Source organism: Elephantulus edwardii, unplaced genomic scaffold, assembly GCF_000299155.1.
Source record: "Elephantulus edwardii isolate Elephantulus edwardi_28Jun2011 unplaced genomic scaffold, EleEdw1.0 scaffold00176, whole genome shotgun sequence".
NCBI classification, from domain to species: Eukaryota; Metazoa; Chordata; class Mammalia; order Macroscelidea; family Macroscelididae; genus Elephantulus; species Elephantulus edwardii.
The window spans coordinates 2,227,106-2,246,812 of record NW_006399926.1 but is presented as its reverse complement, the minus strand read 5'-3'; the positions used below and the strand labels follow the sequence as shown (position 1 = coordinate 2,246,812).

General features: G+C 38.4%; 1 protein-coding gene across 2 annotated transcripts in view; it reads right to left on the bottom strand.

Annotated features, from left to right (window-relative positions):
• The window catches only part of GON4L (gon-4-like (C. elegans)), a 138,380-nt gene that overhangs the window by 28,942 nt on the left and 89,731 nt on the right, over positions 1–19,707 (bottom strand). For both annotated transcript variants that reach the window (XM_006895782.1, XM_006895781.1), the window contains 6 exons: positions 12,614–12,654; positions 11,775–11,878; positions 8,068–8,266; positions 7,549–7,635; positions 5,651–5,822; positions 2,384–2,528 (listed from right to left, as the gene is read on the bottom strand). In XM_006895782.1, the coding sequence (XP_006895844.1) occupies positions 2,384–2,528; positions 5,651–5,822; positions 7,549–7,635; positions 8,068–8,266; positions 11,775–11,878; positions 12,614–12,654 (748 nt within the window). The remainder of the gene's footprint in view (positions 1–2,383; positions 2,529–5,650; positions 5,823–7,548; positions 7,636–8,067; positions 8,267–11,774; positions 11,879–12,613; positions 12,655–19,707) is intronic.

The window sequence follows — 19,707 nt, the reverse complement described above, 5'->3', positions numbered from 1 at the left end:
TATTCTCTGCTTTCAGCTAAGATCCATCTAACATCAGCTACAATGCCCCTAGTACCACGACCCCTTCTAAACCCAGCCTGGACTTCTGGCAGTTATCTGCTGATGTGCTGTTCCAGTCGTTTTTAGATAATCTTCAGTAGAATCTTGCTCACATGTGAAATCAATGATATTGTTCTATAGTTTCCACACTCTATTGGGTCACCTTTCTTTGGAATGAGAACAAATATAAATCTCTTCCAGTCAGTTGGCCAAGTGGTTGTTCTCCAGATTTCTTGGCACAACCTGGTGAGCACACCCAGGGTAGCAACTGTTAGCTGAAATATGTCAACTGGTGTACCATCTATTCCTTGGGCCTTATTTTTTGCTATTTCCTTCAAAGCAGCCTGAACTTCTTCATCACCATAGGCTCTTGTTCATATGTTGTTTCATGAAATTCTTCTGTGTCTGCCAATTCCTTTTGATACAGTGACTCAGTATATTCTTTCCATCTTCTTTTAATACTTCCTGGACTGTTTAATACTCTGCCTAAAGCATCCTTGATTATAGCAATTCGAGGTTAGAATTTGTTCTTTAGCTCCTTGGGCTTAAGAAATGCTGAGCGAGTTAGGCCTCTTTGATTTTCTGATTCCAACTCCCTGCCCATTTCACTGTAATATCTTACTTTGTCATCCCACGCTGCCTTTTGAAATCTTCTATTCAACTCTTCAGTATCTTGAATTCTTCCTTCTGCTTTGGCTTCTCTATACTCCAGTGCAATATTCAGAGTCTCTTCTGACATCCATTTTGGTCTTTTCTTCCTCTTCAGTTTTTACAATGACCATTTGCACTCTTCCTGGATGATACCCTTGATATCCTCCCACAACTCATCTGGTCTTAGCTCATTAGTGTTCAAGGCCTCAAACCTGTTCCTGAAATGGTTCTGAAATTCAAGTGGGATAGACTTAAAAGTTATATTTTGGTTCCTGTGGATCCGGTTTTATTTTCCTCAGCTCAGCTTGAATTTGCATATGAGTATTTGGCAGCTTCAGGATTGATGGTGAAGAGATTGACATTGTTTCACAGCTTTAGTTTGCTTGGCTTCACAGTCAACACTCTTGGCACCAGTAGCCAGGAAATTAAAAGACGTATTGTGATAGGAAAGTCTGCTGTTTGGGACCTTTCCAAAGTTCTGAAGAGCAATGGTGTCTCTCTGGAGACTAAGGTGCATCTGATACAGGCCATGGTCTTTGCTATCACTTGTTATGCATCAGAGAGTTGGATAGTGACTTAAGGAGGATAGAAGGAGAATTGATGCCTTTGAGCTGTGGTGCTGGAGAAGAGTATTAAGGGTACCATGGATAAGAAAACAGATTCATCCTGGAGAGGGTTAAACCAGCTAAATCCTTGGAGGCAAGGATTTTGAGCCTTCATCTAACATACTTTGCACATGTTGTAAGGAGGGGCCAGTCCTTGGGGAGGGACATCATGCTTGGTAGGATGGAGGGACAGCGCAGGAGAGGAAGGCCCTCTGAGGTGGATTGAGTCAGTGACTGGGGTAATCGGGATGGGTGAATCGGAAACAGTGCAATTGGCACAGGACAGAGCAGAGTTTAGGGCTGTTGTACATAGGGTCACTATGAGTCACAAGTGACTCAACGGCACATAACAACAACAACAGCATATAAAACCTCTACATATGAACCTGGAGAAAGGACGAAAGTTATAGAAGTGTCCAGGTCTTCCGTTCATAGGGTCACTATGAGTTGCCTACGACTCGACAGCACTTAACAACAACAATATAAAACCTCTATAGAAAAAAAGGCTTGAAGCATCACTTACAGAACAAAACAAAAAACACATGGGTAATAAAAAGAATACAATAAGGTCATTAGATATTACTTTAGAAGTCAGTATAGCCAAAAACAGGAATAATGTTACAGGATAGAAAAACTATCCCAATAATATGTTAAGCTAGGGGGTATGGGGCAAAGAAGAAAAGTTTACTTAACCTGACAAAATTATATGAAAAATACAAAGATTTATCAGAATTATGTAAAAAAACAGTCATTGTATTATGGTAAGACAATAGGCAAAATTTTAAAAAATAGAAAATTTTTTATAACAGTGTGAGATCAGTTTTACACTAAGATAGAAAACAAAAAATAAAATGTTTCAAAACAATGTGTCATCCCAAAAAAGAGCACCATTTGGCTTTCCTAGCTCTGGTCATCTAGTTGAAATGGGAAATCTCCTGCCATTCAATTTAGTGTCTCTGAAAATCTACTGAAACACCTGTGAGTCAGCTGCAACTTGAAGAGTATTTCTCCTCAAACCCTTCAAAATAAACTCTTTATCCCAGAAATATTTTGCGCTTCTCCCCCACACCCCACCACTGTAGACCTACTTGTCCTCTGCCTTGGTGAAGAAGCTCTTATCCTCAGGTTCCTTTGCCTGCAGGGAACATAATGGAAGCAGCTCTGGATACATGAAAACTTTGCTTGTTGCCAGGATCCAAGCCACTTGTTTTGGCAAACATGGAAATTCATAAGCTGTTAAGAAAATAGTCTATGATAAATATAATTCTAGAACAAAAGAGGATTTTAAAAAGTTTCTCGAGTTTTTGCATTCAGTTAGAAATACTATAACATGGTTCCTTGCTACTATTCCTCCCCATAAAAGATTTCCAGTCTTTCTCAACCTAAAACATCCAGAAAGGGAGTCTCATTGAATGTCAGTGATTTTACATCTTTCCAATGGAATTCCAGTGGAATACTTAACATATTCATTAATATCATAAATACTTACAAAGTATTTCATATATGTACATCCACTACATGCTAAAAAACCCCTTTACTTCCTTCACCCTTTAAAGTCTTTAATATATCCCCAAAAACCTCTTGAAGAATAAATGATCAACAATGTTTTGTTTCTTTCAGATTCTGCCTTCTTATTCCCCCTTACATATCTGGTATTACAAATTTTACTTTATTTTATTCTTACCTAACTGTCAATAAATTCCTCAGATTCTTCCTGAGTCTAGGAAAAAATAGCCATAAAAGGAATGAGACAATTGAGTGCATCCTCTTCTGTCTCCCTGCCTTAGCCTGTCATTTCCAGGGAACCCTGCATTCCAGAGGCACACACTGCTGCCTCTAGCTCTCTACCTCCAGAGAGGTTTGTTTTCATTTGTCATTCCCAGGGGAAAACCAAAGGACAAATAAATATTTAAGTTGTCACTAAGGTTTGATGTTAGTAAACTAAGTTTTCATTATCAAAATGAAGATATTAAAATAATTTGAGATGAGTATCTATTACAGAACACGCTTGCATTTAATTAGAAAAAAAGTCTGAAATCCTAACAGGCCAGTTGTTATCAAGGTGATTCCGACTCAGAGTGACTGTATAGGATAGAGCAGAACTGGCCCCTAGGGTTTCCAAGGCTGTAGTTTTTAAAGAAGCAATCTCCCAGACCTTCCCCCAGTGGAGCAGCTATGCCATCAAGTCACTGGTCCTTTAGTTAGCAGTTCAGCACCAGCAGAGAGTCAGGGGATTAAAACAAAATCCAAATAAATGGCCATTAAACATATAGTAAAAATCTCAACTTATTTTACTAAGCCAGGAAACAAATAAAAAACAAATATCTAGTTTATGAGAATAACAATTAAAATTTTTCTCAAAAAATACTAAAGCTGCAAACAAAAAAATACTGATGAGGTTTGTAGAGAAACGGGAACCCTTATTCACTGTTGGTGGGAATGTAACATGGTGCAACCACTATGGAAGGCAGTATGGCACTTTCTAAAAAAATTGGAAATAGAAATACCATTTGACCCAGCAATTCCACTACTGGGAATATATCCTAAAGAAATCTGAACTGTCACACAAACAGATTCATTGTTCACAATAGGAAAGAGATGGAAACAATCCAAGTGCCCATCAACAAATGTATGGATAGAGAAGCTATGGTTATATTCACATAATGGAATACTATAAAAAATTGAAAAAACAATGAACTCATGAAATATACAAATGGGTGACCCTGGAGGACACTATGCTGAGTGAAATATCTGAGTCACAAATGGACAAATATTGCATAATGGCACTGTTATAAAACAGGACTGACATGGGAGTTGGGTGATAAATAATGCATACTGCATTGAAACAGATGAGGGAAAGAACTGTTTAAAAGGAATGTATGATTAGGTATTATCTGCATAACAACAGTCCAGAATAAGAGATGCATAGCAAAGTGGACTAGCGGGTGGGGGTAGGAAACTGTGCAACACTGAAAGAATTTTTTTTCAAACAGAAAAGCAAACTAGGGGGGTGGGTAAGGAGGAAAATGTACAACAAACAATGAATGGAAATCCAAGTTTTCTGTAAACTTTTGTTAAAATAACAATTAAAAAAATTAATCTAAAAATAAAAATACTAAAGCAATACAAGATAGAAGCAAAACTGAACTACAACACTGAACAAGATAAAGGTACAACATCACTAATGTGTGCCTAACTGTCAAAACCACATGTCATTCAAAATGGCTAAAAGAAAAGAAGTACAGATATTGACAAAGTGTTTTACCATCTGAGTTCTCTTTTTACCATACCCTAGTTCATCTTGTGAGGAGGATTTGAAGCACTCGTTGTAGAAGATCAAAGAATGCAGCCTCTGGTATGGATTGCATCTCAATGTCAAGAAGACGATGATTCTTACCTCCAGACCGACAGGCAGAGTCATGATAGATGAAGAAGAGACTAAACTCTCAACAGCTTCATCTTGCTTGGATCTACAGTTAACACCCTTGGTACCAGCAGTCAGGAAATAAACAGATGCACTGCACTGGGAAAGTCTGCAGTTAGGGACCTCTCCAAATTACCGAAGAGTAATGATATCAGTTTGAGGACTTAGGCGTGTCTGATTCAGGCCAGGATATTTCTTACTTGCAATGCATCTGAGAGCTGGACAATGAATAAGGATGACAGAAGAACTGATACCCTTGAGCTGTAGAGAAGTGTTGGAGAAGAGCACTGAATATCCCATGAACGGTCAAGAGAACAAACAGCTATGCCTTTGGAGGGAGTGGAGCCAGAGTGCTGTTTGGAGGTAAGAAAGATGAGGCTTCGCCTCACTTACTTTGGGCATGTTGCTAGGAGGGGTTATTCCTTGGAGAAGGACATGATACTGGGAAGGGTGGAGGGTCAGCAAAGCAGAGGAAGACCCTCGACCAAGTGGACTGACATGGTGACTCTGCAATGGGCTCTTGTGTACCAGGAAGTGTAAGGATAGCACAGGACAGAATATAATTCAGATCTTTTGTTCATAGGGTCAGTATACATCGTACTCAACTCGACAGAACCTAACAACAAGTTCATCTTGATCTAAGTCCTAATACTTATATTTATGATCTATCTACCCAATTTTATGTGTTGGTCCTGTGCCTATACTCACATAACTGACCTGATTGATGATCACTACCCTAGCCCCTTACATAAATGCAAATATTGTTTTGTAAATCTAGAACTCAGACAATGTATAAAAAGGTAAGATAGAAGATATAAAGGTGAAAGTGCAAATATCCTGCTTGGTTCTTCCATTCCTAAGAAATTATTTAGGTTAAACTTTCACCTCTCACTATAAATAAAAACTTCAAGTTGACACATCTGTCCCCTACCAGGCTTCTTGACAGTTTTTCGAGGGCTCCAGTCAATGCTGACATGTGCACTGAAGTCTTCAATAAGCTGCATAGCTCCCATCAGGTTACACGGTTGAAATAAGGTCTGAAATTTGGGGTTGAACTGATGGTGAAGGGCGATTGAGCTTTGAGCAAAGGTTCCCAGCTCTTTCTGGGAAAAACAAGACACAAAGGACGCATGAGTAAGAAACTGTCCTGTTAGTGAACAAAAACAGGTAAAAATATCATACAGTATTTCACAATTAAGACTGCTCTTTTGCCAAGTCCTCAGATATTCAGAGATGGCTTATGACACCTACTCATTATGGGATTTTTGTGACAATATATACAGAAAACATGCCAATTCAGCAATTACTATTTCTACAAACCAGTGACACTGACTGTAACTCTTTCCTCATTCTCTCTACTTTTCTGAATTATTTCTCCTCAATACTATAAAATTCACAGTCTCTAAGAATTTCTACACAGTTCAAAAGAATAAATAATTTCTACACAGTTCAAACCCACCAGATGCTCTGCTGGAGAAGGAGAGGCAATCTCCTCCAGTACCAATCAGATCCAATTTGATGGTACACACACACAAAAAATAATAAAATATTTTTTTTAAAAAAAAAGAATTTCTATCTAATCCTTGGAGTTGCTATTGTTTATCTGATCTCATATAAATATACTGTAAAAAAACAAATGCTCAAGGCAGACATTCTTTATGACTTAAGCTAAACTTGTTCGGTTTTAAAACTTTTTGAGAAGATATACCTGTTATATTCAAGGTTTAAAATTCTTTTCAGGACAATAGTTTCCAGAGTTTACTCAGCTTCCATGGCCCCAGAAAATTTTGATTCCATTAAGGTTAAAATTCAATATTTTGCTTTCCCATACTTCTAGTCTGGATTCTTCATTCACTCTTTGAAGTTTGATTGATAAATTGAGTATTCCTTAGCGTGTTGGGTGAATGATCTAGCACAGCCCTCCTCCCCTAGTCTTTGGGATTCTCTGACATCTAGAATAAAGCAAACTTCGTAACCTCCTAAACACAAGAGAAGGTGAAAATACTCTACCACCAAGGAATCTTGAATTAATGATAAGTAAACTACTCAGACTCTAAAGTAAATTAACCAAAAATTATGGATTATAATCATCTGCCACAAATTCTAAAGCCAATTTTTATAGCTCTTCATACTTCATAATTTTTTAAAAAATACCCATTTAAAGCAAAATAATTCAAGCTATGAAGAGCAAAATTAATTCTATACACAAAATACTGGTACGAATTTTAATGCCATTGTTGCTATTATGTGCATGTGAGTCAGAATAGAGCAGTAGGTGTCAGAGGCTGTAATTACTGCATAAGAGGAGAACGCTCATGTTTTTCCTGATGCTCAGTTGTTAGGTGTATCAGAGACAATGAAATTGGCTCAAGATAGAACAGGGTTCCGAGCTGCTGTACAGAGTCACTAGGAGTTAAGAGTCAACTCAATGACACATAACAACAACAACTTTCAGGAACAGAACTCTTTACTTACTAGGCTCTCTTAACCTGAATGGACGAACAATAAGTTCAACATATAAAAAGAATAGTAGTATGAAAAATTAAGAACTCAGAACAGATCTAAAGAGGAAGTCAAGATCCAATTTTTAAAAAGTCAAAGAAAGGGACAGTGTTAAGAAAGCTGAATACACTGTCTGCTTCTTCATCAGAATAAATGGCTTATCTTCTATTAGCAAACATAGGAAACCACACCGAAAGACTGACATAGCCTCCAAATACATTCACAAATAAAGAATAAAAGTAGATTATCATGAGTAACCTTGAGAAGTAACTCGCCACACTAATTTTATATCCAAATTATTAGAATTAGGTATCTTTAGATCCTTACAAGAAATACTCTCGTGGTACTGGCCTCTGAACTGAGATTAGGGTTGGAGCTGGCGAGAAGGTGAACTTGCGTCAAGAGCTGAACATGCTGGCAAGAGAGAGAAAATAATACAGTGACATTAAAATAGCGCTATTTCAAGAACAGAGAAAGATCAAAAACATCTGCAACTTTATCATACATATTTTCCTTTCTGGAATGACTAAGAGTAACACACAGTTAACTTACCAGAGTTTCTCAAATTAGATTCCTCTAGGCAAAAGAATAGAATCAAAGGAAAGTTAACCTGAAACTATAGGGGCAGAAACTATGCAGAGCAAAGTATTACTTATGGCAGTGAAAAATACAATTCAATGCCAGGATGACATAATGAACTCTTATGGTGCCAATTTCTGTGAAGATTCTTTGGTCTATGGTCCCAATGATTATTAAAACATATTCTTTAAAAATTTTTTAAAGAGAGTACTAATTTGGGGCACAGAATCAGGCTATGGAATGATCCAATATTATCAAGAATCTTACCTGCTGCATCTGCTGTTGGAGTCTCTTCCTTTGTGCCAGGTCTAGAACCAGAGTCTGAGGAACTTTTTCACTTTTGGGTTTAACCCTCTCTACCTCCTGCTGCTGTCTAGCTGAAGATTTCTTCATCTTCACCTGTTCAAGTAACTCCTTTACTGTACGATGTTGTTCATTTAGCAAGTTAGCCAGTGGTTCTTCAAACCTACCCACAATAGGGAGATGAGTGAATACAAACATTCTCCTGCTTCTAAACACAATTTATTCCTGCTAATGCAGGAGAAGGCTTAAATAATCTTCAACAACAACTTTTAAAACAAATTTCACCTGCAGCTAGCAGTAGAATTTTAGACTTCTCTAAATATCCTTCCAAAGCTTGGATTCTAACCACATTCCTTTGCACTGGCAGCATAATTCCTTATCATTAAATCACCAGAGCTCACTACCCAGTTCTATGATGCTGTATGCCACTGAGTTGGAAGCAACCCTTAACTGACTCTCCAGAGGGTTGTCAGTCAGTAGATCACACAGGAGGAGAATGTTCCACTCTTCTCCTGCAGAGTAACTGGTGGATTGGAACTGCATGCCTTTGGGATTGTAGTGCAGCTTCTTACTGCTACACCACCAGAGAACCCTATCAAAAATCTTAAATAGTAGAAAAATAGAGAAATTAACATCTAGGAGCAGACATGGATAAGAAACACCACAGAGCAAGCATCAATTTTTCATTCTTGCATCATACTGTATCCACATTAAGGAAGAGCTTATTCTTAATCATGCCATAGAATGTTCTGAAAGTAACAAATTTTTTTAATTTACCTATTAATCCCACACTAGGCCTAGGTTTTTTTCCCCTACCTCCCTATCCATTCAAGTCACTCAACCATTCTTTCTTTAAAAAGCAAACAAATTTAGTATGAAACAAGAAGGAAGTATACTAAAATACATAGTTTAGATGAACAGAACTCAGAAATTAATTCAAATATCTCCTCACTACTCAGCATGAAAATACAGAGGTGAAGTCCCACAATGAGAGGGACTGACACAATGACGGCAGCTATGGGCTCACAAATACAAATTATTAGGATGATGGTACAGGATAAGACAAAGTTCAGATCTATTCTTGGTTGCTACGAATCGTGCTTGATCTGACAGCACCTAACAAGCACATGAAAATATTTTCTTTTACCTCTGTGACTCACTCCCCTGACTTTCTTGATCTTATCCTTTCCAGTCTTTTCCCCAAAAGAGAATGTTCCTAAGGCTGAAGAAAGAATCCAAATATCTCAAACGCTAGTCCTAAGGTAAAGGTAGAACAAAACACTGAAGTGATTTAACAAAGTTGAGGTTTAACAAGAGTTACGAGAAGGAGGTTTCCCTGCTTCAAGTAATCTCCAGTATTGCATCCAGCACTACTCAGTCAGCACAGACTCATGGCAGACTTCCACTGGGTTTCCACAGCTATAAATCTTAACAAGAAGAAACTCATTATTTTTCTTCCAAAGAGCAGCTGCTGGGTTTAAACTAATGATCTTCTAGTTAGAAGACAATGTCCCAACCTATTGTGATATCCAGGTTCAGTGCAGTTCTTTATGTGTTAGGCACCTAATCAAATGAGCTGTTTCAATCCACCAGATGCTCCAGGAAAGTAATATATCCTTACATTGAATGGGCAATATCCTCCTGCAAAGATTTACAGCTTTGAAAACCTGACGAAAGTTTACTATGACTCAGAATCTACTCAATTTTAATGGGTTTCCTATACTGTAGCAACAGTTAAATGACAGTAACTTTTCTCAAGAGGTTCTGGGGATGAAAATTATATTTCCATCTATTTAATGAAAATTGAGGGAGTATAGAGTAAAAACTTAGATATATCAAAAAACTAACTACACTGGGAAAATATGCTGTCAGGGATCTCTCCAGTGTACTGAGAAGCAACGATGTCAGTCTAGAAACTAAGGTGTGCCTAATCCAGGCTGTGGTCTTCACAATTACTTGCTATGCATCAGTGAGGTGGACAATGACTAAAGATGACAGAAGAATCAATGCCTTTGGGTTGTAGTGCTGGAGAATAATCTTGAACATACTACAGGCCATCAAGTAAAGAAAGGTCTGTCCTGAGGAGGGTAAAACCAAGTTTTTCCTCAGAGGCCAGGATTTTGAAGCTCCGTCTCATATACTTTGGGCACGTGGCCAGGAGAGATTGATCCATGGAAAAGGACATCATGCTTGAAAGGGTAGGGGGAGAGTGCAGTGGAGGAAGACCCTGGACAAGATTACATTGATAGAGTAGCTAGGGCATCGGCGGTGGGTGTGTGAGACTCAGTGAGACTGACTCAGGACAGAGCATGCTTCGGAGCTGCTGTACATAAGGGCTGGGTCACAGATGACTCAACAGCACATAACAACAAAACAACATATTAAGGGGCTATCCTCTGTATTACTATCACTGTAAACTACTGATATCAGAACTACAGCTGAGGGGGGAAAGACCAGAACATTGCTCTTTTGATAATAAAATAGGCCTGCAACAATTTCAAGAGGACAGTTAGTGAGGAGCACACATAAGAGGATGACAGATGACTTATCTTCCTTCACAGTGTTTTGAATACTCAAAATTAAATCATGTCTGCATTTCCAATTCAAAAAGCAGCAGCACAAGTCCATAAATAGGAGCAAAATTAATTTGAAAAAGGATGCTACAGTATCCATATAATTTCCAAACTGAAAAATGTTGAAGTAAAATATGTTTGAAGATTAAATCCCATTTATAATAAATTCCCAGAAGAAATGGATCCCTTTGTACTTCAACAGAATTTTGTTCTATGTAGTATGGCTTGAAATAGGTGTGTCAACTACTGACATTTAAAAGTCTCAAGATTTCTTTAGTAATTGCATTTTGGTATTTGTTGCAAAGGAGTGTGGCTATTTCAGATTTTTACACAATGTTAGCTTATTCCATCTTTTTTACTAAACTGTAAGGTCCCTGAAGGCCTAGTTTTGGAATGAATAACAAGATCTCTAGTTAAGTAATCTAATTAGTTAAAACACAAGACTAAGAAAGAATGTGAACTCCACCACTGGCACACACTGTATTGTTCCCTCTACCCTTGACAAGCATCAACTATGATAAACTGCAACAATGGATAACAATTTAAATTCAATGGAGTTATACAAATATATTACCAAAATAGAAGAATAAATGCAAGTCTTTCCCTTCTCAATGCAGCCATAAAAAGGGTAACTTTCTAAGATCAAATATATTTAAGACATCAGAGTATTACAATGTGTTGTTCATGATTTGATCAATTAAATGAACAGGGGACTGAAAATCTTCAAAAACATTTACCAGATGTTAATGGCAAACAAGGAGAACTAAAGGGACATATTAGATAGTACAACTCAGGATATTTCTGTGGCTGGCCACCATGTTTTGCACACATCTCCAGAACCACTCTCCTGAAGAAGTTGCTATGAATACCAGCTACTGTTTTTTCTCCCTTCCCAAACAGATACAGCTGGGTCTATAGCTGCACTGCCCCATAGCAAGGAGACTTGTTCATTTGACATCCACTTCCCCACAGGGCTCTGTACCCTTCTATCAGTAACAACTGCTCCTTGAAGATGGAAAATTGCCACTACAATTTATGAAAATCTTCCCAGAAACACACATTTCCTCCATTCTGTCTCAAGGGTTTTGACCACCCTACCGAAGGACTTGAGGAGTATTAAAGTTAGGCCGAGACTCAACCACACGATCCTTCTCCTCCTGGCTGTCATCTTCCACTTTGGAGAATCCCATCTCATCTTGGAACTGAGAGCAAAGGGGAGCGGAAAAAGGTTATCCTGGAGAGCACACTTATGAAAGTCACTCCAGTGGCGAGAAGAAAAAGTAAAACCACAGATGATAACACTTTAAGAATGCTGGTACCCAGAAAGAACTTATAATAAAACTGCTGTCAATTTGGGCTTCCCCAAAGCCCACACAGGATGACCATGCCAGGGGGAAGAAAAATCTCTGTAAGACAATTTTGTAAATAGTAAAGATTAAACACGTTTTTGTTATGTGTCATTAAATTAGAACCAATTCATCGCTGACCCTCCAATGGGTTTTCAGACATGTTGAATTACACAGGAGGAGACTGCCTATCTTTCTCCCATATAGCACCCACTGAATTTGAGCAGCCTACCAATGAGCTAGCAGTACAATAGCTAACTCAAAATGACCAATCTCCTGTACAAAACTATCTTCTGAAAAGAGACAGACTTTCCAGAAATAGTCTAAAAGAAGTCTGTGATCTTTAATTACACACTAAATGGTATTTGGGGATGTAATCCAAAGTTTCCAAGGGAATTTGACTAATAATTTATATGTGGACATTTCCTAGTTTGCAAATACTCTGCTATTGCTGTAATTATTCCTGGTGTACCAAAAGGGCAGTTTATTGAGATCACCCTCTACAGGAACAATCTCACAAGCCAAAGGACAGAGCCTGTTGAAAAACATGCTTTTACTATGGAGTATTTTCTCCTAAAGTTCACTACTCACCGTTTCAAATAGCTCTTCCATCAGCTCATTCACTTCCTTTTCTGCAAGAAACCCAAAAACCGTGTTGACTCATTTTGCAATAAAAGTTAATTCTTGGAAAACAATTTAAGCTGCTTTAGTAAGGCATCCAACTCAATCCTCATATCTATATGCATATCTGTATCAGTCAGTCAGTCAAAAACATTCTCTGAGCACCAACTATACCTCAAGATCTGTTCTAAATGTCTCACATACACATATATGTGTGTGTGTGTGTTTACGAAGCTTAAATGATAGTAGGGTGAAAAAGGGAAAATGTGAGGTAGATAATTTTACAAGTTGACGAGTTAAATGCTCTGTACTGCTCATAGAGTCTAGAGAGAGGTCTCCAGTAGTGTGCCATAGTACCAACTCATAGCTGACCCTCCAGTGGATTATCAGAGGCAAAAGCCATACAGAAGAAGACTGGCCATTCAAATCGCAAGAGAGAAGCCACTTGCGGGTTAGCATCACAACTCTCTACAGACTTATGTCATCAAAGTACTCTGAATAAGATCTACAATAGCATTCATCAAATCTGTAGATAATACATAATTAGAACAGATGGCCAATTCAAATGGTGAGATTCAAGATTATATGTTTTCTGAAACCAAACACATAAAAAGGTTGTTTTTGTTGTTTGGCATCATAAAGTTGACTATGACTCAATGAGATCTTATGAACAACAGATCTGAACCATTACCTATCCCGTTCACCCTCACTATTCTCTGAAATGCTTGAGGTCATGGTTACAGTCCCTGTGTCGATGCATCTTGTCGGGGATCTTCATCTTTCCCAAGAACCTCCACCTCTGATGTCCTATTCCAAAGATTATCTTCTCCTAACAAGATCCCCAACATATGAGAGACAGAATAAGGAGCATGCCATTTTTACTTTCTCCAAGATAGACTTGTTTGTCCCTTTAGCAGTCCATGGGAATATTCAGTACTCTTCTTGAATACCACAACTCAAAGCCATTCATTTTCCCCCAGCTTTCAAACGTACACAAAGCAATGAAAAATACCATGGCTTAATGAGGCACACGTTACTGTTTAAATTGGCATCATTATGTTTTAGCACTTGAGTGGCTGCTGACAGCAGATAATTCCCAATGCACTATATTCTTTGATTGCTTTTACCACAGGTGTTGCATGTGGATTCAAGTAAAATTAATTCATTGACAACTTTCATTTTTTCTGCATCATGATGCTGCCTACTAGTCTAGTGTTGAGGAATTCTGTTTAGGTGATGCTGAGAGAGAATTCATATTAAAGGCGGTAGTTTTTGACCCTGATCCAGGCTATAGTCTTTGCAACTATGTGCTACGCATCAGAGAGCTGGACAGTGAATAGGGATAAAAGAAAGAGAATTGATGCCTTTGAGTTGTGGTGCTGGAGACGAGTATTGAATATATCATGGACAGCTAGGAGAACAACAGGTTTGTCCTGGAGAAGGGGAAGCCAGAATGCTCCTTGGAGTCAACGTTTCTGAAGCTTCATCTGACATACTTTGGGCATGTTGCAAGGAGGGACTGGTCCTTGGAGAGGGACATCATGTTTGGCAGAGTGAAGGGGTGGTGCAGAAGAGGAAGACCCTTGATGAGATGGATGGATTCTGTGACTGGAGTGGTGGGAATGAGTGTGTTTGAGATGGCTAGGTTGGCACAGGATATAACAGCATTTAGGGCTCTTGTACACAGGGTCGCTATGAGTTGCAAGTGACTCAATGGAACTTAACAACAACAGTCTTTGATCTTCTGCATCAATTGTTTCAAGTACACTTGACTTTCAGCAACTATAGTAGGAACAGATAAAAATATCTACATTTAGGATTTTTGAAGTTTTTCAAAGCACAGGAAAAAGATCTCAGAAACTAACTGGGGGGAAAAAGTCTCAAAGATTCATTAATTCCAAGTTCAGTATGACATAATTGCTCCTAAATAGTAATCATCTCCAATAACACAAGTATACTTACTACTTAACTACAGCACAGTCTTGGATCAAGTCTTGATGACTGAGACAGAAGCTACAAAAACTCTTGTTTTTAAATATGACAATATCTAAAACTCTGACTTAGAGTAATAATGCTATATACAGCACTGAGAAGAAAGGGACTCCTAGAACACTTAATTGTGCAAAATCTATTTCTAGGCCAAAAAGCTATTGTTTAACCAAAACAAAGGAACACTGCATTGTTTAAAAATCAGGAAAGGTGTGCATCAATGTTGCATCCGTACTCCATACCTATCCAATCTGTACACTGAGAAAATCATTCAAGAAGAAGGACTACATGAAGAAGAATATGGAATAAGGATTAGAGAGAGGTGTGCCTGATCCAAAGCATGGTATTTTTAATTACTTCTTATGCATCTGGAACTTGGACAAAGAATAGAAATGACAGAAGAACTGATGCATTTGAATTGTGATGCTGGAAAGGAGCACTGAATATGTCATGGACTACCAAAAAAGTCTGTCCTGAAGGAAGTATAACCCACATGCTCCTCAAAGGCAAGGATAGTGAAATGTCTTCTCTCATACTCTGAGAATGTTATCAGGTAGGGTCAGTCATTGGAAAAGGATACCAGAGTAGGCAAGGTGGAGGGTCAGAGATAGAATGGAATATGGTGGGTTGACATAGTGACTATTAACAATGGCCTCAAACATGTCAGATGTGCTGAGGATGGTACAGGATAGGGCAAGGTTCAGATCTGTTGTTCACAGGGTCTCTGTGACTTGTAGTCAAATTGACGACATATAACAACAAAAACATTTACAATATATGGAAACTGTCAAATCCTACACCATCCTCACAATGTTAGCCATGCTTAAGCTCACTCTTGCAGCTACCATGTTACTCCGTTTTGCTGAAGGTCCTTTCTCTTTTTCTGACCCTCTATTTCTCCAAGCAAGATGTTCTTTTCCAGATAACATGCTGAAAAGAAAGTGATAGAAAATTTCACTATTGATCCCTTTAAGGAACACCTGACTTCACTTCTAAGACAGTTTTATTCTTCTTTTGACAGTCCATGGTATATTCAGAGGCATCAATTCTTCTCAGATCTTCCTTATTCACTGAACAACTTTCACATGCATACGGAACAACTGAAAAGAGCATGCTTTGAGTTAGGTTTGTATTAGTTTTTCAACTGTTATCCTTGCTCTTTAATCACTTTAAAGATATCTTTGGCAGGTGATTTGATTTGTTCATTATAATAAGGCTTTTTTATTTTTTTTACTGTTGCTTACATGGCTGTTAATTTTGAATTCATGTAAAATTAAATCCTTGAAAATTTTCTTCTTTTCTCCATTAATCACGATGCTGCTGTCTACTGGTCCAGTTGGAAAGATTTCTGTTTTCTAGACACTCACATGCAATCCATGAGGGCTGCACTCTGATTTTGAAGACCTTTTTTTTTCAAGACCTTTTGTAGACCATGTAAGTGCTTCGAGTCTTCACTTTCATCATGCAAGTTTGTGTTATTTGCATAAGGAAGGTTGTTGAGGTGTTTTCTCCAATGGTGATATCACATTCTTCTCCATATAGTTCATTCAAAAGCGCTTCTTAAGAGGGCATAAAACAAAGTTCATTCAGAAGCCATAATATAGCTAAAATCATCATATTAACAAAGAGGTACATTAAATACATTAAGACTCTAGCAAATGGGAAAGGTAAACACTTTGGAGGAAGAAGGACTAGCAACAACTTAAAAAGTAAATACATAGTCTTTTTATATTTCCTTCACTCCCAGAGACTGACCTATCTCAGAGATTTTCTCTCTCAGATATAAATTTTCTAATATTTCTTTTTTCAGAATAAAAAATAGGAAATAGATAACTTCTCAATAACGCACAATTCTTCTCTTAAGACAATTTACCCAAAAGAAATAAAACACATTTTCAAAAATTCTTCCCTAAGAAAGTTGTTTCATTCATGGCAGCCAAAAATTTGAAGACACTGAAATGTTTATCAACAAGAGAATAGAGAAAGACTGTGGTATATGCATACAACAAAACACTACTCAACAATAAAAGGGGACAAACCAATATGGTTTAGTAGTAAGTAGCTGCACTCCTAAACCAAAGGTATGCAGTTTGAATCCACCAGCTTCTTTGCAGGAAAAAGATAGGCAATCTCTTTCTCATGTCATTTATTACCTCTGAAAACCTACTGGAAGGTCAACTATGGTCAGTTTTGACTCGACAATGCTTAACAGTAACATCATAAAAGACGCTTTCTATAAAAAGGGAACATAGAGCATGATTCCATTTATACAAAGTTCTTCTGAAATAAGCAAATCTAATTTATGCTGAAAAACATCCGAGGTTATCCATCCTATCCCAGTAGCAAGGAGGAAGTGGGAATCAGTGAAGGGATTAACTCAGAAGGGCCATGAAGGAACTTTCCAGGGTAATACTTATATCTTGATAAAAGTTTGGGTTACACATTTGTAAACTCCAAATGATAAGATTTGTGTAATATTTTGTGTGGTACTTTTAACTAAAACAAAGATCATTTTAATAACCAGTAACCTCAGACCTAAGAGGGCAAGGGCCAGGATAATATAGAACATTATCACTAGATTCTAGGAAGACCTTTCATTCAGGTATCATATGCATGTGACAAATATGGTCAGCATAGGGGTAAATAACGGTGCCATGTGGCCTAGTGATAAGAAGCTGCACTACAATCCCAAAAACAAGCAGTTCAAATCCACCAGCTACTACACGGGAGAAGAATGGGAAATCTCCTACGTAAGAAACTATTTCTGAAAATCCACTGGAGGGTCAGCTATGAGTTGGTTCCGACTCTACAGTACACAACAACGTAGCAAAAAAGGAAATACAAATCCCCTACCCTTAAGAAGCAAGCAAAGTTGTGTCATCTACATAACGCAGATAGTTGATGTCTTCCTCCAATCCTGATGCCACACTTCTCACAGAGCCTAGCCTCCTGGATAATCTGTTTTGCATTTAGATTGAAAAGGTACGGAGACAGGACACATTCCTGGTGTACAGCCTTCCCAATTTTGAACCATGCACTGTTTCCTTGCTCTGTTCTGACGACTGCCTCCTGGTCCAAGTATAGGTTTTGCATAAGCACAATCAAGTGTTCTGGGATTCCCATTCATCTCAGACTTAGCCACAGTTTGTAGTGATCCACATAGTCAAAAGCCTTTGCACAGTCAATGAAACACAGACATTCCTCTAGCACTCTCTGCTTTCAGCCAAGATCCATTTAACATTAGCTCTAATATCCCTAGTACCACAACCTCTTCAAAACCCAGTCTGCACATCTGGCAGTTCTCTGCTGATGTGCTGTTCCAGTCATTTTTGGGATAATCTTCAGCAGAATCTTACTTGCATGTGATATCAATGATACTGTTCAGTAATTTCCGCACTCTGTCAGGTCACTTTTCTTTGGCGCTTGCTGCAGAAGGTCAAGGACTACAGTCTTCAATATGGATTTAAGCTAAACATCAAGAAAAAAATTCTCACCACTGGGCCAACTGACATCATCATGATAGATGGTGAAGAGATTGAGATTATTAACAGTTTAATTTGCTTGGCTCCACAATCAACACTCTTGGTACCAGCAGCCGGGAAATTAAAAGACAAATTAAATTTGGAAAGTCTTCTGTCAGAGACCTCTCTAAAGTACTGAAGAGCAACAATGTCAGTCTGGAGACTAAGGTGCACCTGATCTAGGTCACAGTCTTTGCAATTACTTGTTATGCATCAAAAAGTTGGACAATGATTAGGGATGATAGAGGAGAATTGATGCCTGTAAACTGTGGTGTTGGAGAAGGGTAATCAATATTCTATGGATAGCAAAGAGAACAAACAAGTTTGTCCTAGAGAGGGTGAAACCAGGCTGCTCCTTGGAGGCAAGGATTCTGAAGCTTCATCTGACATACTTTGTACAGGCAGCAAGCAAGGTGAAACAAGTTCTTGGAGAGAGACATCATGCATGGGAGGTTGGAGGGACAGCACAAAAGAGGAAGACCCTCAATGAGATGGATTCATTCAGTGACTGGGGTAATGGGGGGTCAGTGTCAGAGACAGTAAGATTGGCACAGGATAGAGCAGGGTTTAGGGCTGTTGTACATAGGGTCACTATGAGTCACAGGCAACTCGGCAGCTCATCACAACAACAACCCTTAAGAAACTCAGTCAGGGCAGAGATGGCATGTGTGTTCAGTGAGCAATTACTTTAAGATCAGTGAGTATGACACATAAAGGGTAAGGCGGTTGGTGGTAGTAGTGTTGTTAGTGTTAGTGGTGTTGTTGAGTCAAGTACAACTCATTGCAACCCTATGAACAAAATATCTGAACCGAGTCCTATCCTGAGCCATCCTCACACTTCCTGACACACAAGAGCCCATTCTAGCAGTCACGTTTTCAGTCCACCTGGTTGAGGGTCTTACTCTCCTTCGGTGACCCTCCACCATTCCCTACATCATGACCCTCTCCAAGAAACAGCACCTCCTGGCAACATGTCCAAAGTATGTGAGGCAAAGCCTCCTTGTTCAAAGGACTAGGGGTAGAGAGGAAAAAAAACCCATGAAGACTAACTTTAAATGAGGAAGACTTTACTAAAAATTTGTACATAAACGAATAACAGTAACAAAAATGTAGAAATAGAAGGTAAGTATTCTATGCCCTGGACAAACAGGAAATATCACAATAGATGAGAAATGAAAAGATTATCAACAATTTCATTTCACTCTGATCCACAATCAACATTCACAGTAATAGCAGTCAAGAAATCAAAGGACATGTTGATCTGGTAAAATCTGCTGTCAAGGACCTCTTTAAAGTGCTAAAGAGTAATGACATGTGCTCGCTTCGGCAGCACATATACTAAAATTGGAACGATACAGAGAAGATTAGCATGGCCCCTGCACAAGGATGACACGCAAATTTGTGAAGCGTTCGATATTTTCGACCCTGAAATTAACCAGTCTGTAAAGAAGGCTAACTCCTTTCACCTACAAATTTCATCTTTGGATACAAAGCTAAGTGGATAGTCCTTACAGTGGGACTGTTTAAAAAAAAAAAAAAAGAGGCAGCGAAAAG